Consider the following 23,151-nt stretch of genomic DNA (forward strand, 5'->3'; position numbering starts at 1 on the left):
GCGCTGATGGACGATGGCAACGGTGAAGAGCAAGTAAAGTCAAGATCGATGAACCAATATGATCATGTGATGATATGGAGTGGATCATATCATTGTTGATCGTGTTGGTGCATGTGTTGCATTGACATTGGAAGGAATAGAATGTGCAAGGCAAAGGTATAACCTAGGGCATTTCATTTCACCGGTCATAGGAGTGTAGAGAAGTTTATGACCGAGTTTAGGATAGATGGCCGTACTATCAAGAGAAGCAAACTTATTTGCATATCGGTCATCTAGTGTCACTTGAGTGATCTAACTTTCCATCGTCGCTAGGATCGAGTGGCGTGGCAAGTTGAGTGGCTAACATCCTTTGGGAAATGAGTGTGAAAAGCTAACACACATACACATGGTGGTGTACACTTAGTGGTGTTGGCACATTTACAATACAGATGGAGTTGGAGTTGATGTGGATCAACTTGGTGAAGAAACTCCACTGGTGGAGTGTCCGCCCGTAGAGTGCGGACAGTCCGACGGTGCCACCAGCGCCTTACACAGAAAAGACAGAGTCTCACTAGGTGCATCGGACGCTAGCACTGGAAGTGACCGGATGCTAGCAGGGCGCGTCCGGTCAGGCTGACGCATGGTGACGCAGGAGCTAGAGTATGACCGGACGCTGGGCTACGTCCGATCACGTGCGACCGAACGCGTTCGGTCGGCAAAAATCGGTTTTGGAACCTTACTTTAAACGACCGGACGCTGGGTGTTCAGCGTCTGGTCAACTCAGGTGTTGTGTCCGGTCAAGACAGATGACCGTTGAAGTCGGGACACGTGGCTGACTATGAGCGACCGGACGCTAGGGGCTCAGCGTCCGGTCAACACGATCGGAGCATCCGGTCGACCCGACAGTTGCCCAGTGAAGGGGTAAAGGCTAGTTTAGCCCTTGGGGCTATAAATAGAAGTGGCCTTTGGCCATGGCTGGTGCTGAGCACCTTGAGGGACTTTGTGTCCATGCTTGAGAGTGCTTAGGAACCCTCTATCTCACACATACTTGATAGTGATCATCCGATTGTGTGAGTGAGCGATTCTAGTGCGATTGCATCGTGAGGTTGCATCGAGTGGCACTGGGTGATCAAGTTGTAAGCCGGTGGTGCTTGTTACTCTTGGAGGTTACCACCTCCTAGATGGCTTGGTGGTGGTCTCTGTCGAAGCCCGTAAGAAGCTTGTGCGGCGCTCCGGAGAAGTGCTTTGTGAGGGGCATTGTGCTCGCCCCGCGGGAGTCACGAAGAGCAACTTTAGTAAAGCGTGTCATTGAGCTACCCTCACTTCCAGGATAGGTTCTTGCGGCGCTCGACGTGCGAGCTTGGCGGGTGATGCCAATTAGCCGCCGAACCACCAAGTGAGCGGTCGACACAACGGGGACTAGCGTGTTGGCAAACACGTGAACCTCGGGAGAAAAATCATCATGTCAACCTTGTTCTTCCCGTTGGTTTGCATCCCTATTACACAAGCTTGCAATTACTTTTATACATATTAAGCTTGTGTAGTTGCTCTTGTAATTAGTTAGCTTATATAGCTTACTAGTTACCTTCTTGCTTGTGTAGCATAGAAGTAGCTCCCTTGCGTGGCTAATTTGGTTTGTGTAACCTTGTTAGTCACATTGCTTAGTTTGTGTAGCTAAGTAATTGCGTTCTCTAATTTGGCATTGGTTGCCTTGTTATTGAGCATTGCTAGTGAGCTTAGTTGGCTTTGTGCTTTTGCTTACTAGCATGTGTAGGAGCTCCCTTGTCGCTTAAAGTACTAGTGGCATAGATTTGTGTGACCTTGCTTCTAGAATTGGTTAGGAGAGCTCTAGCTAGCCCGGCACCTTTGTTGCTAATTAGTATCTTTGAAAGGTGCCAGTGAATATAGATAGAGGGGTGTAGTCTTAGCTAGACCGATAGTTATAATTCCGCACTTATTTCGGTTAGCCGACGAGATTAAGTTTTAGAAAAGACTATTCACCCCCCCTCTAGTCGTCATCTTGACCCTTTCAACGAGTCACTTTATGGATGAAACTATCAAGGCGGCATTTGGTGGAGCCATCGTTGTCCATAATCTGGTGGGTATCCACTGGCGGTGAACTAGGAGGGCCAGCATCCACCGTGAGGTCGACTGGTCTAAAGCCAGGCGGGTAGCTGTGCTCCGTGTGTGTCTTCGGTGAGTCCACTGTCCACTGAATGGGGTGAGGGGGTGGTGTCCATAGCTCGTAGGAGACCGCTGCTGGGTCCTCATCTTCTAGCTGAGGGCCACCACCGCTGGGGCCTCACCTTGTAGTTGGGGTGGGGGCGCCAAAGGTGACAATATGCGCTCAAGGGAAGGCCACTTGACGATCCAACTACCGATGAGCGAGGCTGCGAACTCCTCAAACATTGGGTCCTCCGTGATGTCGTGATCATGTGTGGCACCTAGGTACAACATCAGCGTCAATGGGTCAGGCTCGACGAAGCCCATCTCGTTGGTGAGATCACCCTACCCTGCCACGGTGGTGGGCTCATCTTGACCTTCCCGGGCAGCACTGTCGGTGGTCGCAGTGTTGTTCGGCGCCACAGCGTTGCCGTCATCTATGTGCTGCACCCGATGTCTACGACATCACCGTCCTTTGCCACAGCGCCTAGCGGCGCCCGGCATGGCTTCGTCCGAGCCTGGCCTACCTCCCTCTACGCCCAAGCCTAGTGTACCGGTGTGGGGGCATGGCTGGTCACAACGACCCTAGGAAGGACGTTGATGGTGTGCGCCCAAGTCACCAGGTACGTCGTTCCTTGCCGAACTTGGCCTTCGTGGTTGTTTGTAATCATGCGCGCGATAGAGGAATACCCTGCAACACAGGCATCACTGGGGTACCCTACAAGTGGCCAACCTATGTGAGGTGGAGAGGCAGTTGAGGCATTTCCCCTATAGCTCTGCTGGGAAACGGGGCACTAGATGCCACGGTCACGGCGGTGGAGCCCCATCTCAGCCTCCAGATGTCCCTCGCGAAAGGACCTCATGCCCGTCGTCGGCGTCTGGAGCGGAGAAGAGTTGCCGGATGCTGGGAGCAGGCTAAGGCCTTGGCCTCTGATGAACCGGCCCACGCTACGCACGATCACGAGCATCTCGACCGGTCCCGCTGCCGCTGTCCTAGGCTCGGATAGGAAGCCCATGGACGAGCTGCGAGATGGCCACTGGTGGTTGGGGCACCTTCCCCGCCTCCCGGCTCGTGAAACAATAGTGACCCCGTCGCGCGTGCCCCTGGCGATGGTGGAGTGTGTCGGGGCATGCTCCGGCAACGACGACGTCTGTAGCTGTGGCTCCCGCCGAACGGCGTCGAGGTATGGGGTTGGGGAGATAGCCGGTGATGACTTCGCATCGGAGGCGTCACGGTCCTCCTCCGCCCATCAGTGAGACTTGGAACGCCCCACCGAAGGGGGAAGCTTGGGCGGAGAGCGAAGACGACGACGAGCTAGGGGCGGAAGGATGGACAAGGATGTCGATCCCCGACGCCGGAGGGGGCCGCTGCGACGAGCTGGGTACTGAGGCCTTCGTCACAAGGATGCCTGAGGTTGCTGACAGTGGGAAGGCCTTCAGCGACGTCTCCCCGACCGTCGGCGAGGTCAAGGGCTGAGATGGCAGCGGCTGCTGCGGCGAGGTGGATTCCCCATCGCCGACGGTGGTGGATCGGCCCACATGGGGACTGTCCGGACGGGATCCGGCCACCTCCTTCGCAGCTTGCGGTGACATGGCAGCGCCATCACTAGGCCCACCAGGCCTCACCGGCGCTGGGTGATGCAGGGGCGGCCACAAGAGGCGGGAGGCCGAGGCAGCCGGCGCTCCTGCAGCCAGCGACGAGGAAGGCACCGGCACCGCGGGTGGATGCGGCGTCCAGGCGGTCACCTCGTGTGCAACCGCTGCGGACAGCTGAAGCGCGTCCGTGAGGTCACATGGCTGGGGAGGGAAAGCAGTGGAGGTAGAGGAGGGTGAGGTGGAGGCGCGCGTCGGTGCGGGGGCCGCGCCCAGTGGCGCCGGCGGCTGCGGGCGCGCGGTGGTCGCGAGATCCGCGCACATCAAGGGAGGAGAGGGTGCGGAAGGGAGGGGAGGAGGCGGCCGTGGTGTCGGAGCGTTAATGTGCGCCAGCGCCGTCGCCGACGTCGGGGAAGGGGCGTCCAGGCTAGGGTTGGCTCGGGGTTCGCTCGTCCGGACAAGCTCTTACCTAGCCACCCGAGTCAACTGACCTGCAGATTCGAGAGAGGATTAGTAGGAATGAAGCAGCAAAAATATCAAAGTGATGGACCATGAACAAACGTATGAAATGACCAAATGGTAGATTGGGAGAGCGGAATGAAGGCTGGATTGACTTGCCCTTTTGATTTTTCTCTAAGGCTACGTTTAGTGGCTCTCGGCGGCTATGGCTCCGCCCACTGTGTGGCCCACTTAAAAGTCCCTGGTTCCGTCTGCAACCAGAAAAGAGCCCGAGGAGCTGGGTTTTGGGTGTTCCAACCAGCTCCGTAACAGAGCTAGCGTCGGTCGGAGCCCCTCTAGCCTGAGTCTCTGTATTCCTTTCTGGCAGTGGCGGAGCCACCGCCCGAGCACCCCGGGCGGCCAGCCGGGCTCATCGTCTATGTTCAAAAGTAAATTTTCTTTATATCAAAGTAGAACCCTGTAATTTTGTAGCTAAATATTTTTGTATAATAAGAATTGCCGAGCTCCTAAAAGCTTCTGGCTCTGCTAATGCTTTTGTGGCCAGGTGATTAGCCTCTGATCACTCATGGGATTAGGCGTGGCGCGCCTGGGGCTACGCATGTGGTACGTACTTGTATATGAGCTATAGCTGGTGCATGTGAGCTTGGATTCCTGAGACCTGTACGCGATACGCTATTGGTGATTGGCTGTTTCTTCATTCTAGTAAGATTATGTTATAATATTCCAAGAGAACATACTATTCCAATTAACAGCACTGGCACTGTGTGTGTATTGATTGGGCCGTCTGTGATTGGGGACAGTTCAGCTCGGCGGGCCCCAATCAGCGTAGCATGCTGCATGCATGCGTGTACTGGAGTACAGTGCCTGGTACGAAAGCAGGCTACATACCTTTCTGTCTGTCTATCTCTCTCTGCAACTCTGCGTGCGTGCCTGCCCAGGGGCGTGAGTCCAAATCACAGCTTTTTCGCTTCGTGTCGCTGGTGATGCTAGTATCTCACACCTGCATGCATTCTGCTGCCTGCCGGTGCTTTGTCAACATGGACTTGAGACGAGGCTGCCTCAGGTCGGGAACCGTTCATACTTGTTTGGTCGTCGCGTGAATGATGAGGTAGCCAACGGAGCGGCCATACCATACTGTTTTCACGCGTAGTCGCATCGCCCTGCTCGGCTGGACGGCCGGAGCCGGCGGAGGGCATGAATCATGGTGATGGTGCCGACACAAGCTTCTTATAGATCAGCTGAACAGAGTCCAGAAACACAAAACCAAACCAAACAAAACCATTCTGGGCTGGGTACCCTATCCTCAGCGTGGACGCTGATGCTGCAGACGGAGTTTACGCCGTGGTTTTGGGATCTGCAGCTGATCAGTCTATCAGTCAGGCCATGCCTCAGGCAGCTCATGGAGAACGAACGGCTTGTTGCGTTGTTGTTGCCGCGACGCGCAGGTCTCTTATGTCACGAACAATGTATGGAGTGCAAGTATTGAAGGAACAATGTGCGTGCGTAACGTCCCCCGTCTCCCCCTGCTCCTCTTTCTGGGAATGATGTGCAGCACAGCAGTGCAAGCGCGTGACGGTAGACCGGCATTAGTTAGCGGATTAAGAAAAACAGTTCATTATTTGTGGTGAGGGTCAGCATTCCTGTAGCAAGTGGCTCGCCTAATCATTCCCAATCGTACGCGGATTTCTTCCTCCCAAATCAACAGCCCGTTCGACTGGTACACAAAACTATTATGTACCGACTTATTAGTGTTCTGTGAGAGAGAATAAGCTAAAACAAACTTAAACAAGCGAGACAAGTCGAGCCAAACAGGCTGCAAATCATCGCGGCGTTAGCTTAGCAATCAGCTTCGTCAAGCAGAGCAGGCACCGATTTACCTTTACCCAAAGCAAAAACCTGCCTGCCTGTGCCTGTGTGTCCGTCCTCACGTACTACGAGTCTAGTATATATCTCCTCCTCCGTGTCCGTGAGCTCAGGCAGACACAAGAAAAGCAGGGTTAGCTAGGACGGACAGCGACAGAAACTTTGGCAGCCAACGACGCCAGCGGCAACGACGGAGCAGCTTCGGAGGAGGAGGAGCTGGGATGGACGGCCAGGTGAGGGATCATCCTTCAGCCGCTGCGGTTGACGACGGTGCTCCGAGCACGAGCGGCGGTAGCGTGAACGCGCCCGCGCACCACTACGCCGACGACAATGCGGGCGGCGGCGGCGGGCCCAAGGTCTGGGTCCTCGTGCTCCTATTCGCGCTGCTCCTGCTGCCCTTCCTGCCCTCCGCGATGCGGCGCGGCGGCGGGACGCCTTGGGCAGGAGGAGGAGGAGGTGGAGGCGGCACTGGAGGAGGAGGGTACCGCCGCGGCGGGATCAACTTCAAGAGCGGCTGGGACGTCGTCAACCTCTGCCTCGTGCTCTTCGCCATCCTCTGCGGCCTCCTTGGCCGCAGCGGCAGCGGCGGCGACGGGGACTCCTCTTATTCCGCCGCGAATTCCGCACCGGCGGCCAAGGACGATCATCGGCTGGGGTCCTTGGCGCATGCCGCGGAGGCGGAGGCCGTCACGGCGGCGACTACTACGAGCTCGGGGGAGTGGGACGGCTACGACGACTCCATGTCCGCCATCTACGCCAGCTTGTCCCGCACCAACCACGCCAACGCCTCGGGGATCCGCCGGATGAAGAGCAGCAGCTCCTACCCGGAGCTGCGCCTCGGCAGCGACGGCGTCTGGGCGCTCGCGTCCCCGGAGGCCGCCTGGCGCTTCTACGACGACGCCGAGCTGTACCGGGCACGCCGCCCGGAGCGCCAGGAGCGGACCTGGGACGTCGACCCGCACGGGGGGACGACGACGACCACGACGGAGGTCAAGACCATCCCCGTCGACACCTTCGTCGAGCGCGGCCGGACCGAGCAGCCTCGGGAGCCGCGGAGGCGGAGGAGGAGCGTCGAGAGGCTCCCCAGGATGGCCGAGGTGGACGAAGGGAGGCCGCCGCAACAACAGCAACAGAGGGGGGAGGCGCTGGCAACGCCGAGGCTCAGGAGGTGGAACTCCGAGATGGTTGACGTGATGCCGGAACAGCAGGCGACGGTGGCGCCGTCGAGGAGCAGGAGGTGGGACTCGGAGGTGGTGCGCGCCATGCCGGAGCAGGAGGCGCCGGTAGCGCCGGCGAGGCTCAGGAGGTGGAACTCGGAGTCGTTGGATAGCATACTGGAGCAGGAGGCGAGAGTTGCGCCGGCGAGGAGCATGAGGTGGGACTCGGAGGTAGTGGACGTCATGCCAGAACAGGGGGCAGCGGTTGCGCCGGCGAGGCTCAGGAGGTGGAACTCAGAATCGTTGGATATGATACTGGAGCAGGAGGCGAGAGTGGCGCCGGCGAGGAGCAGGAGATGGACCTCGGAGGCGGTGGACGTGATAACGGAGCGGGAGGCGGCGGTGGCGCCGGCAAGGAGCAGGAGGTGGAGCTCGGAGGCGGTGGACGTGGTCCCGGAGCAGGAAGCGCCGGTGGTGATGGCTGCTGCTGCTCCACCACCTCCGCCTCCGCCGCCGGCGCCTCCTCGACGGCGACGGCACAGCGTCGAGACACTGCCGAGACCAGAGGAACTGGAGCAAGAGATAGTAGTGGAAGAGGTGAGGAACCCGATGCCGCCGCCATCGCCGGCCATGTTCCCGCCTGGAACGCCACCCCCACCGCCCCCTCCTCCGCCTCCCTCGACGGTGTCGCGCAGCAAGAAGAAGCGCAGCGGCAGCGTGGGCGGCGCCAAGGAGCTAGCGTCCGCCATTGCTACGTTCTACCAGAAGAAGCGCAAGAGCATCACCATGAAGGCCAAGAGGAGGCCCCATCACCACCACCATTCCGATGGCCACTACTCGTCGCCGTCGTCAGATGCGTCGGCGAGCCCGGACTCCACTGCTCGCACCACCACCAGCGCCCCTCCGCGGCCGCCGCCTCCACCACCGCCCCCTCCCCCGCCACCGCCTTCCTCCATCTTCTCCAATCTCTTCAAGAAGGGCAGTAAGAGCCGCCGCACCCACTCCGTGGCGCCACCGCAGCCGCCACCCCCGCCTCCACCCACTCGCCGGTCTAAGAAACCACCACCGCCTCCGTCTCGCCCCGCGCCTCCAGCACCACCGCCACCACCAGTCAGGACACGGCCGCCACGCGCCCACGTGCTGGCGCCCACGCCCACGCACACGCAGCAGCCGCCATTGTACCCGAGGCGCGTCTACTACACCTACTACCCGCTCCCGCCGCCGTCCCCACCGCTACCTCCGCCTCCGCCGCCGCCGCCACCGCTGGTATCAGAGGGCGAGGATGACTCCCCTTCAGTCACGGCGTCGCCGGCGCCGGCGTACTGCGCGAGCCCCGACGTGAACACGAAGGCGGACAGGTTCATCGAGAGCTTCCACGAGGGGCTGAAGCTGGAGAAGCTCAACTCGTACCGGGAGAAGTGGCAGCGGCAGATCCAAGAGAACGCTGCCGTGGAGATCGAGGAGGAGGGGGAGTTCATGGTGATCGGGTCCCTCTTCGGCGACGACGACGAAGACGAAGATGACGGCATCTCGTTGCCGCAGACGCCGGCGACCGCCGCCGTCGCCGTCGGATTCTAACGACACTGACGTCGAAGCAAAAATGTGAATTGGGCAAAAAAAATTGAAAAAAATGGTCACGAGAAAATGGAGAGAAAAAAGGATACCACAAAAGAGTATTTCTTCTGGCCGCTAATCCTGGTTTGTCTGCAGTACAGTACTGCTTGTGAATGATTTCCTCGTTTGCTAATTTTGCGTTTGGGTAGTTAGGAGTTGACAGTGAGATTTGTGTGTGAAAGCTGTGGAGGCTTTTTGTGCTTATTTTAAAATGGCAAAAAAGCTCTCTTTGGGTGTTGCATTAGGTGAGCTGATGTGAATTTTCATGTCTTTGCACTTTGGAGCTTTTGGAGTTGTAAAATATATACCATGATGAGGAAAGTAACACATCTTTACCTTTTTTTTTCTCTTTAATTGTATTCCTTTTTGTTCCTGCATGTATAGTTTTTTTTTTTTGGAAACGATCCTGTATACATAGTACATCCCTGTACATGTACTTGTACGTACGGCACGGTGTTGTGGATAACGTGCAGTTGTTGCGTTGCACGAGAGAATCGATCGGTACGGTGTACATGTAGCAACAAACAAGCTGTGAAGCAAGCGGATGATGATTGATTCCTGTGCGTGTGTTTGTTGCGGTATTGGAATTGGATAGATGATGATTTGCATTGGTTCCAATGAATGGGTGGATGGATTGGGCCTCGTGTGGTTGCGTTGGGCACCACGCATCACGACAACGAGATGCCACAATGCGCATCACCAACCTGACAGCAAAAACATCTCCCCTCCTTATTACACCCTTTTTTTAGGAGCATGCATCTACTACTACTACTGGTACGGCCAGCTGCAATTAACAAACATTAGTCATGCCATTTGAGAGAGTGTTCGGCTGGCTGTCCAGTCCACTCACGTTCGCACTGTTCACGCGAACAGTGTCTTCCAATCAGAACAATATTTTTCTCTTACATCAATGTAGCCGAAACAGTTTTTTTCTTATTAATCAGCCAGCCGAACACTCTCTGAGAGAGGGAGTGTGTCTTTGGTACAAGATGTGCAGTAGCTATCAACAATCATCTGCATTAGTTTAATAATTCCAGTATGCCGGTGGATGTGGTTTCATGACAGATCATTATATATTAGTTAGTGCTAATGGGTTCCTAGACGAACCCCTCAATCTTGCGGTTGGGGCACCGCACTTGGACGGACTATTCCGGCCGATGCGCTTGATTTGAACTCCTGGTTGCGCATTGGTTTGTTCCGGGATGTTTTTCAAACACGAGCAGAGCAGATCCTTTGATTAAGCCCCGTTCGCTTGTCTTAAAGTTTGGCTTGTTCGGCTTGTTTTTCAGTCGGAACAGTGTTTTTCTCTCACAACAATTCAGCCAGAACAGTGTTTTTCAGCCAGTTTCAGCCAAAGTTCAGACCAGCGAACGGGGACACGGATATGATGATTGTTGTTTCTGGTATATTGTATACAGTGTGAGAACGGCTTGTCCATGAATATCAACCTTGGAATTGGAATAGCATATGTTTGAATGTTTGATCGATGATGTGGATCGTTGTTTAAGGATCGGAGAAGCTATCTCAAGGTTGTCGTGTGTTTTTGTTTATGCAAATTATTTTCCACACAATTTTGTGACAAAATCATTTGTTCTCCACTTCTGCATCATCAGGATCTTATCTCTTGTTGGATCGATTTCATTTAAGAATTAAGTTGTTTACCTCTGTGTAATTTTTTTTTCCAGTTACAGGTTGAACGCACATATACCACGCACACGTTGTATGCACCACTTTTGCATGTACTATTTGCTACAGCCCATGAGTAACATGTAGATCCAATGTTTTTTTTTTTCTAAAACAATTAGGAGTGGTAGTAGTATTTTCAAACAATTGAAGTACTGTTTTGTTTCACTCATTTGCTATATATTTATGGCCAGAATGTTACTTATCTTAGATATGCATGGTGATTAACCAATAGCAGTGCCGAGTGCGTTGACACTAGCAAGGACCCAGGAACAAACCGGCTAACTTAACGAAGTGGTCAATGCTGAAAACCACGAAAGCTTGCAAGTGAAGGTGCATTACCGCGAAGTCCCGGGTCGTTCATTTGGCACATTGATTTGGTACGCATCATATATCCAGAGAGATAGAGATAGGATGAAAAGGACCGATCACTGGTCTTGATCGGAACACAAATTAAGCTCAGGTGCCAGGTGGCCGTTTGTCTGCCCACAAACCCTCACCCTACAATGATCGGCCTTGAACCTCACAACAAATCACCAACGTCGAACATCAATCAGGCCAGCGCTGAAGAACAAGAAACAATGGATCGAAAAACACCCGCAAATCATATATATGGAGGCAAATTAAACCCGTCGCTTTAATCGACAAAATCAACCATGTGCCATCATTTAAGCTGAACACGATAATCAGCCTGTTCGTTTATTGGTTTTAGCCAGGGCTTATTAGCCAGCCAACAGTATTTTTCTCTCACAACAAACCAGCACCAGTCGGACTTATCAGCCCAGAAACCAACCAGCGAACGGACCGAATTAGTGGAGAACATGCCACTGTACAGATTAGAAGTGGATCCTTTGCAAGAAGATCCAGACTCCAAAGAGTAACATGATCCGCTGGAGCTGTTAATCTAGACAATTCTAGCTGGTTCCAGGTTGATATTGATCTGCTGCTCATGATATCTTGTGTTTTCAGCAGATTATCTCACTATCACTCGTGTTAGTTTCTGCCCCCAAATTGTGCAGTCCACGTAGGACTGTACTAGCTGCACATCCAGATGTTCAGATCATAGGAGCTAATGGCTGGCAGCTGCTTGCCACGCCAACTGCAATGCGTGGCTTTGGTGCACGGAGACGGAGCGTCCAAGCAACGATATGATGGCACCTTCAGAGTGCACAATGGCAGATTGTTAGCGTCGGGTTCATAAACCCGGGGTCCTTCATGAACCTGTTTCTCAGTAAAAGTTCGGCTCAGCAAACGATGTTACGAACGACGCGCAACTCCTGGGCCGGCCTAAAAACCTAACGACAGGCCAGAAAGGCGATCCAGTCTCCTACCGGAAGGCCTGACCAAGGAGGAACGGCGCTCGCTTCCGACTCCGGCCCATCTCTCCGATCGGAAGGCTTGGCCAAGGAGAGAACAACGCTCGCTTCCAACTCCGGTCCGCCTCTCCGACCGGAAGGCCTAGCCAAGGAGGAACGACGCTCGCTTTCAACTCCCGACCCGCCTCTCGGACCGAAAGGCCTGGCCAAAGAGAGGACGACGCTCGCTTCCAACTCCGGCCCACCTCTCCGACCGGAAGGCCTGACAAAGGAGAGGACGACGCTCGCTTCCGACTCCGACCGGGAGTACACCGAACCTCTGCTTACAGCTCTTCTCCGACCAGCGCGGTCGGAGTCGACTGGAAAACGACCGAACGGGGACGTCCGCTCGATAAGGACCCAAAGAATCAGACGGAGCAAGTAAGGCAGGGCGCTGAAGTCAAACCGCAATACCGAGGATCGTACCCTGTACACCTACAGGACTGTACTGTCAGGTCAAGTCAGAAGGGTACTTTATCACCTTCCAGACATGTCAGAACACCAACAGTGTTATGAGCGCTGTCATTTGTCCTACAGTATGGTAGGCGCCGACATTAGCCATACCAGAAGAATACGATGGAACCAACCACATGCATCAAATCATCAACAATATTGTGGGCGTCGACAAACTACCATGTACCCGACGTTGTGGGCAACAAGACTAGGTAGCACACACACTTCCTTTCTCTCACACTCTCTCTTGTAAAATCATCCCCTTCATCTATAAAAGGGGATGCGCTCTCTCCAAAAAGGAGGACGATTCAGACAGTGGACTCTGATTCTCTCTGCTTGGCTCTATAACTCTAAGCCAGATTGAGCATACGTTCGAACACTTAGTGCACATCGGAGCTCTCATCGCTCTTGGCCCTTCAGTCCGGAGTCCGACCGGACCTCTGATACCCCCCATGTTAGTCCCTCTCGTTTGTAACCCCATAGCAAACTTCGAGCACCTGGGCTCAGGAATAAAGTCACCGACCGACTCAAACTGGACGTAGAACACGTTGCCTGAATTTGCCAAGAACCGACTGACTGCAAGAACCCTGTATCATTGAGTGCTAGGCCACATCCAATCACAACGTACGGCAAAACTACAAATATTTACGTATTAGTCACTTTTCGCACCGACAGCTAGTTAGAGCGCTAATTTTTTTTTTCAATCGCACAACATAGATACAAATGTTCACAAACATACATGCATATTCAATCCCATATATAAACATACATACACACATGAAAACTCTACTCCATTAGGCCTTGTTTTGATCTAATTAAATTCTCATCAATCCACATTTGTTGGGGTGGATTGGACTGGAACTTCAACTAAATTCCACTCTAATCCACCCTAACACACGTGGATTAAAGTGTTTTTTTTCTCGAATACGCAAAAGATTTATGCATCATTATAATTAAGAAGAGTTTAAATATACAAATGATGCTGATGAGCGCCCTTGGAGGTCTTACAGCCGTAGGCTGGACCATCCTAGCAAACAGTTCCAAGCTTCGATATTACATAAAATGTCTACAACCAAGCTAGGAGTAGTGCTACAACCTACGAAGCTACGCGCCTCCACTGCTGGCTACGTGATCCTACTCCGGCGTCCGAGAAGAGCTTTTCTACCGGCCCTATTGTTGGTCGCTGAGAATAACCCGTCTAGAGCTTCAATTTGGTACTGCCAGCAGCGCGATGCCCATCCTATGCTTGAGTAATACCTCGCCTCGCTTGGAGGTTAGTATGTGCGACAATGGCTGAGCGACAATCCGCTTGCTCCTAATTGGCAGGGGGCGCTTTGCTCCCGCCTTATGCCTTGGAGGACTGGCGATCAATGGCGACCTTCTCTTGCACTACACATCCTTGGTGAACCTTGCAAGACGCCAAGTAGCCTCTCGTGGCATGGGCATCGCGTCGCTAGGGGTGCATGTCCACACCGTGATCTCATCTTCGACCTCAAGTTGCCTAGCCCGAGGTGGCGTGAGCTGTGGCAGCTCCTGTAGCAGCAACGACGGGGAAACAACCATCACTAGAGAACATGTATCCATCAAAGATGCTTCAATCTCCTAGGAGACGACCTCTAGAGTAGGCTGGCGCCCGGGCACTGGTTCTCTCGCTGGTCAGCTCAAGACGAACGAGGCAGTGAGACCCCGTGCTCACGCACATCACCAACGCTAGCGGATCTAGCTTGGAAAAGCAGAGTACAGCAGCACCAGAAGTAGCGGTGTTGGTGGCGATGTCAACAGTCATACCCGTGTTGATATCCTTTGTCAGCTTAGTCCTGCGACGCCGGCGTCGACGTCGTTTGCCGCCGACGCCCCCCACGGGCCCCTGTGCTGCACCCTCCGAGCTTAGGGAACCACCGTGCGACGTGTGCTAGGAGGCCGAGGGCGGTTCACGAGCACAGTGCCGTGGCAAGTTGGCACCCTTCGCCACCAACGTCGAAGTAGGCCTGGGATTCTTGCAGTCCTTGGCAAGGTGTCGAAACTATGGCAGCGTAGACACCGTCGTGGCAACCGGCAAGTCGTCACGAGTAGGAGAGACAGTTGAAACATCTATTGTGAAACTCAGCGTGGATCCTCTGGGCCTTCAAGAGCAGCTTTGGATGATGCTCAACCGAGGCAGCCGTCGAACTCGTCTCTTGCTGGGGAAGAATGTCCTACCACCCATCGGCATTAGGGGAGGAGACCTGTCTATGGTGGCCGAGGCATTGGCGGGCAGGGACGCAGCCCTCCACTACTCGAGCAGGCAGGCCATGCACCAGTTGGGGCACGAATGGCTACTTTTCCGCCGCCTTCGCCCAGGTCCCTGCTATCTAGCATATGCTCCGCCACGGCCTAGAATCAGGACAATCTGGCCAAGCACGGGGGACATAGCGACTGGCTTCACCGGGTGATGAGTGGCATCTAGGTAGGATGCAGGGTGGTCGTCGTTGAACTCATCGCCGATGACTATTCATGCATGAAAGCATCTAGGCCCCTAGTTGGGTTTCGAAGATTAATGGCGACACGAGATTACTATAACTAACGTGTGTTTTACAGAGGCAATTTGAGTTAGGTCATGGTAATGGCAATTGATTGGGCAATCTTGGTTGTCATGCCCTTAAGGATGGAAATAATTTCGATTTTTAATGGATGGACGACAAGGTTAAGGATGGACTAGTTCTAAGTGTCGTTTAGTGATAGAGAGGCACTTAGAGTAGTTTAGGACTTTGTTTTTCCTTTGGTCGTACTATTAAGGGGGGTATGGACTAGTAGCTTGACCAAGGTGAGTCTAGTGGGTTAGGTGTGGTGCACACTTGTCAAACCTAGCACTAGGTAGCTCAGGAGTAGCCCTAAGATCAATTGGAGCAAACTTCATTCACATAGGATTTCGAGTTGGAAGTGAATGGAGGGTCAAATAACTGACCGAACACTGGTGATCCTTGCTCCGAAGAACCCAATCAACCAAGGAGAAACATAAACTCTCTCCGCCATGGGAAGGACCCTATACGGTGACCGAAGTGATCTGACCGGGCGCCTACTGACTGAAGGACGACAATGGCAATGTTCTTATCAATACTTCCTACAAGCACCCCGGCCTAAACACTCTTGGCCTAGGTCGCTCGGGGGCTCCACAAGGGAACGATACCACCTGTCTTTTTTACTATCATATAGTAAATAGTTTTTACCCAAACGAAAGGGTAGTCTGTTCCTTTAATTATCCTACGTAACTTATGCTTTAAACATTCTGACCGATCGCACCCCGTCATGACCTACGGTTATGAGCATCTAAGCCTCGTAGGCCATGCCTGGATTCTTAAGGTTGTAGCCTATGGTTCAAATGGGCAGGTGCGAAAAAGAAAGAATAAAAAACAAAGCTATGCTAGGGTAAAAATAAGGATCGGATGGGACAAGCTTCCCCTTACGAAGTGATTCATCACAAAACAAAATTGTTGTATTCATGAATACACAAAAATGTTCACACAGGGGGCTCCCCCATGAACTTATCCTTGACATGTGCTAATTACTTCTACTCTAAATACTACTATGGCCACCCGGCGGCATCGGCTAACGGCGCGACCGGTGAGGTAGGGGCTGCTCGATCTCTGGCTAGACGACGTTCGGCTCGATCAGAGGTGGGACGACGTTTGCTTCTGACCTGGGCTCCACTCCATCTACAGGCTGGACGACATCTTCTTGACACGTGCCTTTGGCAACGCTTGTGCATTGAACCTCCATCACCCATTGCGCAAAGACTTGCTCGGCCACCAACTGTGTGTGTGGCAACAAGCTTTCCCCAAGCGCATGGATGGCATCCGAGCTCCAGCCATCGGCATACCCATTGCAGATGGTGGCAAAGTCTAGGTATGGGTGGCACGTCGCCATCAAAGTCAGCACCCCTGACACCCCGTAGAACATCCCATTGGAGATAAGCGCCCAAACTTTGTCCAGGACCTCCGCCAGTTGGATGGCGGGCGTGCTGGTGCTTGGCACCGATCCAAACACCTCCGAGACGATGACCTAGGCGACATTATAGATCTAGTCAAGCTCCCTCTTGAGAGCACGTCGCTCTTCTAAGGACTTGGCCAGCGCCTCCGCATTTCGGACAATCGTCGTCTTGGCCGTCTCCAGATCTAGCGACCCAACCCTTCCGCCCAGTTCTGGAAGAAGGATGACAAGCTCAGAAGCAAGTTAATGGAAAAACCAAGACATCAACCAAAAGCAGAATAGGGACATACTAAGGTGGGTGTTCTCAAGGATGGAGAGTCCTTCCTCTAGCCGAGTCACCTGCTCACATAGCCGAGCGTTTGCCTCCTTCATCCCAAGCACCCGGCCTCAGAGCACGAGCACTTCCTGGTCGACCTCCAACTGGGCCTTCCGCTCTGACTCTAGGGCCTCCAGAGAACTCTAGAGTGCCACCTTGGTCTCCACTAGGGACTTCTGGAGCACTGCCTTGGTCTCCGCCCAATGGACCTTCGCCATGTCGAGTCCCCGCTCGGCGGCAGCCGCTCATTCCACTGTGAGCAGTTCCACTGCCCGCACCTCTATCACCTTGGCCATCCGGTCTTGGGACTCATGATGGGTGGACTCTAGCTGGCGCTCGAGCTCAATGGCCCGCTGCGACGCCATGGCCTCTTGCTCCATCTGAGTGTGCTCCTCCTAGAGAAAACGGGACTTGCAGATCGACATCTCCTCCAAACCCTGCAAAGCAAGAAGCAAGCATGCTGAGACAACCAGCAAAAGACCAAGGGGTCAAGGACAAACATAGAAAATTTACCTCTACAACGTGGGGTAGGTCAACCATAACCACCTGATGGATGGACTTGACCCGCTCCAAGGCCTCCTCGAGCCTCGCCCTGGTTTGGGTGAGATCGGACTCCATCGCGAGTCCTCTTCCCCCAAGTATGTCCTAGAGCTGCACCTCCTCCTCATCCCGAAGGATGAACCGCACCTTCCTCGGGTCACCGGGGTAGGGCCACACTAGGTCAGTGGTCGCCCCCAACCCGCTAGAAGGCCCTACCGATGATCGGACCACCGCTAGCTTGGCCGATGGCTCTACCCTAGTGACTACCTCGTTAGGGTAGGGGGTCTCCACCTCCTCGACCCCATGGCCCACCAGCGAATGCTTTGCCTTCAGCCCGGCTGCGTCTCCTCCTAACCCCGACAACTCCGACCAGGAGGGTGGGCTGTGTGTCCATCTGCTAGGCGAGGTAGAGAGCCTAGTCTCCCTCCTTTCTTCTGCCATGACTATTAGGGGAGGGGCCACAAGGGTCACCTTTGACCCAACCTCCATCATTGTCACTGGGATCGCCGCTAACACCATCGCCACCGCCGCCGTACTTGTGACCGATCAAGAAGGCACCACCCCCGGAGGGGAAGGACACACCGCCGCCAGCTTGCTTCCCCCACCACTCATCGCGGCTCGCTGTAGGTTGGGCATCCACTCCTCCTGCATGGGAGGCGGGGCGATGCTCAACCCCATCAGTATCTGGCCGCTGTCAAAACAAGTATAGGTTAGTCATGCTAAAAAAACTCCAACTATGAGATCAAAAAGAAACAAAGAATGCATACTAGGATGTAAGCGGCAGGGCCCTGAAGCCTTGACCCACTAGCAATGGGCCCACCAGATGAGGGCCGCTCAAAGGTCACGAGCCATGCCCCCTCACTTCAACCTGGGAGGAGTCGACCCGGCCGGCTCCCGATCAGCCCGTGAGTCATCGCGACCACCGGCTCATGGTGCATTGACCGGAGCAGCTGGTGGGGTATCCCCCTATTGTGGGTCACGTGTTGGCGCCAGCCCCGATGATGCGAGGGTACAAGCCCGCTCCTCTGACCGCCTGGCCTACCCCGCCATGCCTGGAGCAGGTGGGGACAAGGCCGACGACGCCTCCGAAGGGCGCGGTGACCACGTCCGCTTCGCCTCTCGCTCGCTGACGGTGTCTGAGCTCATGGAGTGCTTCCTTAGCGTGGGAACATTGTCGCACCTCTCTGCATCCTGCCCACCACTGGCAGATGTGGCCGCAGACTCACAATGCTCCGCCGAGGTCACGATGGCGTCCTAGCCTCCTTCATCTTCGGAGGTGCTCGACTCGCCAACCAGCTCTGTCGGCTCCTCCGACTCGAGCTCTGCCTCAATGTTGCTCCTATTTTCCCCGCCCTGCACATGTTGGGTGATATCCTGCTGCTTCTGGTGCCTCCTCCGAGCCTTCTTAGCTCTCTTCTTCTTCCTCCTGCCTGCCTCCTCCTTTAGGGCAGCTTGCCGAGCCACGCCCTCTGGCCCCTTTGGAAGATGCGGTCGTGATTTATAACCGATGAGTCCCTATGAAATGGACGACTTGAAGTCAAAATACAGGAGAGCAAGATTGAAAGGGACATAGAATAAGGAGAGGAGAACATACCAGATTGGGCAACTTCCTGGCGTGGAGAGGTCTAGGCTTTCCTTCGAGGGTCTCCTAGGCCTTTAGTTGCAGCACCCGGTCGAGTCGGCTCTGGACTTCATCCTTCACCAACTCCACTGGCAATACACGGTTGAGGTTTGTTGGGCTAGAGTACACCCACATCGGTGTAACACCCAAAAAATTTATTACAAATTAGCAATTAATTCTTAGCATTTATTAAATTCTCTAGGTATTTTTAACTTAGGCCAAATAATAAATATTGGATAAATAAAATGAACTATAAGGTTTAGAAACATGTTTGTTGCATTCATGCCGAAGCATATTATTTTTGGTTGAGTGTAGGGCTAGTTGATTTGAAGTTGAATTCAAATTCTATTTGAATTTGGCTTAGAATTGAAAATAGATTTGGAAAATGTTTTGTTTTTTAAATTTTTTACCTTTCTTCCATTCTGGCCCAACCCTAGGTTCTGGCCTAGCCCTTTTTCCCTTCCCGCGCTAGCCCGCTGGCGGCCCAGCCGTGCCTTCCCTTCCTCCCTTTCTATCTCTTCCATATGGCCTGCCGCACCAACCCACTCGGCGGCCTGCTCCACACGCCAGCGCTTGCCTGCACCGGCCTACTCCGCGCGCCTCCCTCCTTCTCTTGCATGTGCACCGCACAACATGGCCTAGCTTGGCGCCCCAGTCCGCTTGGCATTTCTCGCCCGCACGCGCTGCCGTCCGCCCTCTCTCTCACTTTTTCTCTCACTGCGCTGTTGGCCCACCTATCAGAGCCTTTCTCTTCCCTTTCCTTTCTTCTTCCCCAGCACCTTCCTTCTTCAGCGCCCGCCAATGGCACTGCTCGGCATGGAAGGCCACCACCATCGCCCACATATGGCAGGTGGCCAATCCCGCCCAATCTTCTCACTTCCCTTCCTTATTCCCCTCACCGTTCGGCTTATAAAGCTCTGCACCGTCCCTTCTTCTTCTCCCATCCTCTGCTCTCATTTTCCTTGTTTTCCAACAGCCACAATCTCCCTCACCCGCGCCTTGGTACTCGACGCCGATGACCCCCCGAGCTCTGTGGTGACCTCCCGCAGTTGTAGGTACCATCAATTTGAGGTTTTGGTCGCAGCTTGATCGGATTCATCCTCACCCGTGCGCTCTCTTTCTCTCCAGATCACCGCCATCGTCAACTTCACTTCCGAGGCCCTTCCCGGACACCGCGCATCTTTCTTCCCGACTCGCGGTGAGCTCCTCGTCCTTCCTCTTCCCTACATTTGTCGATTCGCGCATTGGAACGCCGTATCAGCGAGAACCAATTAAGCTAGCCATGGCACCACCACGGGACATCGCTCTGGCATATACCCCACCATCGTTTTTGTACTCCGTTGAGTCTGTGAGGTCTTGTGCTATGTGTCTATGGGTTTGGAATCGATCGGGGTGCACCGAAACGCCATACTGACGTTTGCCGCCGTGCTCGCCTCACCGTCGGCCATGGCGGGCTCACCGGCGGTGTTGTGCAGCGGCGGGGGAAACACTCGATTGCACCAGCACCGTTAGATCTCGCGTGGATGGCCGAGATCACTTACCCCTTCGAGGATTATAACCGGTCCACCGGTTGGACCGTGGACTCGGTCTACAGCACCACGTCAGCACGCCCACGCATGCATGGTGCACCGTGCCACTCACACACCACTACGTGGCCGCCCAGTCAGCCGGTGACACGGTCAATCGTGACCCACCACGCACTTTTGCATTTTAGCCCTTCGGTTTTCTCAGAATAAACCCGCAGTCTAGTTTAATTCAAAGTAATTACATATCAGTCCTGTTTTTATTCGTTTAGACCCCTGCATTTTCTAGAATTAGTACCCACAGTCCTATAATCATGAATATTCATATTTTAAATTGTTTTAATTCAAAAAATAGGTTCAGTTTATTTACAGAAATGCCATTACATCTTAATTCATGCATAACTTTCGCGTTTTAAGTCTGATTTGAGTTATTCTTTCGCTCACGTGTTTGTAGCAATACGTAGAATAGATTTATAAGCTTTTCAACTTATGTTTTTACTGTTTGGTGTACTATTCTAATGGAAGTCTATCTTGTATGCATGTAATGATTGGAATGATGCTTGATTGGTGATTTGGAACACGATTAGAGGGAGAGCCATTTGAGGTGATAGAGGACCAACAGCAGGATCAGCAGTACTTTCAGGACAACTTTGAGGAAGGCAAGTGTACCAAAGGCCCCTTGTTACCTATGAACTATTACCATTCATATTCATGCATGTATTTAATTTGAAATGCCTTTAAGGAGTTTACCTAGATGATTACTTGTACCACATATCCTTGATACCTAGGGTTTTTGGGTAGGCATTTTGAATAGATGCTGCAGCGCTTAACATAAAATAATTGTTAAACATGACTGAAGGCTATATATAATGTGATAAAATGGAGCTTTTTAGCAATAGATAGGGGGCTAGAGTACGGGGTTGAGTACTATAGTGCCTCTCTATAAGGACTTAATCCTGAAGCGGCAACCCAGGAGGGTCCATATAACCCCGAGTGTCATATGGCTCTGACTTTAACCTATTAACTTGATTGTACTAGCTTGTCTGTAGCTCCAGTAAGGGTAAGAGGGTATCTTTCCTTTTTCTTCTAGGGTGTGTACTGTGCTGCGATGCCCACATGTGCCACTCCTTTGTACCTATGACTTGTTAGTGCAACTAGCTAAGGGTTTCATAGTGAAACCCTACCACACTTTCTAGGAAGAGGTGTAGTGGGTCTCACGAACCCTGGCATTGGGAATCATAGCTCGGTGGGTAAAGATGTACAATTTCTATAGAAATATTTAACCTGTTATAACAGCCGTGCTCACGGATACGAGCGGTCTAGATCCTAAGATTATTGGTTACTGCTGATGGTGGATGGTTGGGAATTGAGATAAATATGACTATACTTTAATATCACTTGGTAATTGGGATTGTTCATTAAAGTAGTGATTTAGGATGCTAAAATTTGATCAACTAAAATTGCGAACCGCAGTCCAACAGTGTCAAGCCTTTTTGAGCCTCATAGATCCCTTTGATATACTTGCTAAGCATGGTGAGCTTACACTTGCTTTACATCCAATGAAAATCCTAGATGGGTAACAGATAATGGATATGAAGAGTTCCCGGAGGATGTTCAGGACTACTAGGGAGACATTCACTAGTTGGAGTCCCTGTGGTAGTTGGGCTAGTTATTCCGATGTGATTGTAATAATATTGCCATTGAGCAAACTTTGTATTAACTTTATGAAGAGATATGCGATGTAATAAGTACTTTACTTTGATACTATTTGGACATCCTGGGAGCATATATATGAGTACTTGGTTTTGCTATGCAAAATTGGGTGCGACAAATTGGTATCAAAGCTATAACTGACTGTAGGACGATCAACCTAGTTAGAAATGGACATTTCTAGGATCACATTATCTTTATTTTACTACCTTTAATTTGCTATAAAATTTTTGCTTATATTTTGTTCTTTATCCGTTGCCAAAAATTATTTTATTCTAATACTCAACCTTTTTATTATTATAGATGGCTCGTACCAAGTAGACCCCGCGCAAGAGGACCATCGTGATGCCCACCAGGAGGACCAGGTTCACATTGGGAAAGCGTGTCCCAACACATCTGGTGGAAGCTCTGAGGAACTAGGAAGAGGAACCGCCTGTGGAGGTGCCCATAGGGGAACCTCTAGAGGACATGCTGGAAGATCCAATGGATGAAGAAATAGAAGAGGGGCCCATGTTCGAGGAGCCTATTGAGATAGAGGAGTCAGAGGAGGATCCTATGGAGGAGCATGGACAGGGTGGCCAGGAGGGAGCTAGTGACCCTGACGATGGAGATGACTCTGATGATTCTGATGCTGATGGTGGTGATGACGGAGGAGACGGTGGAAATGGGGGTAATGATAGTGATGATGATCACAATGCATTGTTGGCTCAGGGGTGGACCGCGGAGATCCACTACGACTTGGAGGGTGATGCCTACTACCACCCTAAGCTTCTCGCACTTGTACATCGCTACCACCCCAGAGGCATTGTTCAGTATAGGATAGAGCATTGGACCCACCCCGACTACACTGGCTTTTGGGAGACAGAAGTGTACATCCAAGAGGGGACTCAGGTGCGCTACATCCACCGTGCCATCACTGCATGACTCACATGTGCGGCCGTCATTAGGGATGCAGCTCGACAAGCACTGGTGGTCAACCGCGACCGCCACTTCGACGACATCGCCTGGGAGGACGACCGATATCTTCCCCGCCGTCGGAGCGGCCAGTCTACATGCAACATCGCTGCACCACTTGGAGAGCCGAACCTAAGGCTGAGGCCTACCTTGTTGTGCTTGGCTAAGACCAACACTAACTTGGATCAGGCCCTGGACAAGC

General features: G+C 53.0%; 2 protein-coding genes across 2 annotated transcripts; one reads left to right on the forward strand and one right to left on the reverse strand.

The window, feature by feature from the left end:
* Positions 1–3,372: 3,372 nt before the first annotated feature.
* LOC136454768 (uncharacterized) lies at positions 3,373–4,059 on the reverse strand. Its single transcript, XM_066455063.1, has one exon. The coding sequence runs from the start codon at positions 4,057–4,059 to the stop codon at positions 3,373–3,375; it is 687 nt and encodes a 228-aa protein (XP_066311160.1).
* Positions 4,060–5,184: 1,125 nt separating this feature from the next.
* Positions 5,185–9,173, forward strand: LOC136452342 (formin-like protein 20). Its single transcript, XM_066452958.1, has one exon. It carries the CDS (start codon positions 6,279–6,281, stop codon positions 8,790–8,792), a length of 2,514 nt encoding a protein of 837 aa, XP_066309055.1. The 5' UTR covers positions 5,185–6,278; the 3' UTR covers positions 8,793–9,173.
* Positions 9,174–23,151: the final 13,978 nt, after the last annotated feature.

This window comes from Miscanthus floridulus, chromosome 5 (assembly GCF_019320115.1).
Source record: "Miscanthus floridulus cultivar M001 chromosome 5, ASM1932011v1, whole genome shotgun sequence".
Taxonomy (NCBI): Eukaryota; Viridiplantae; Streptophyta; class Magnoliopsida; order Poales; family Poaceae; genus Miscanthus; species Miscanthus floridulus.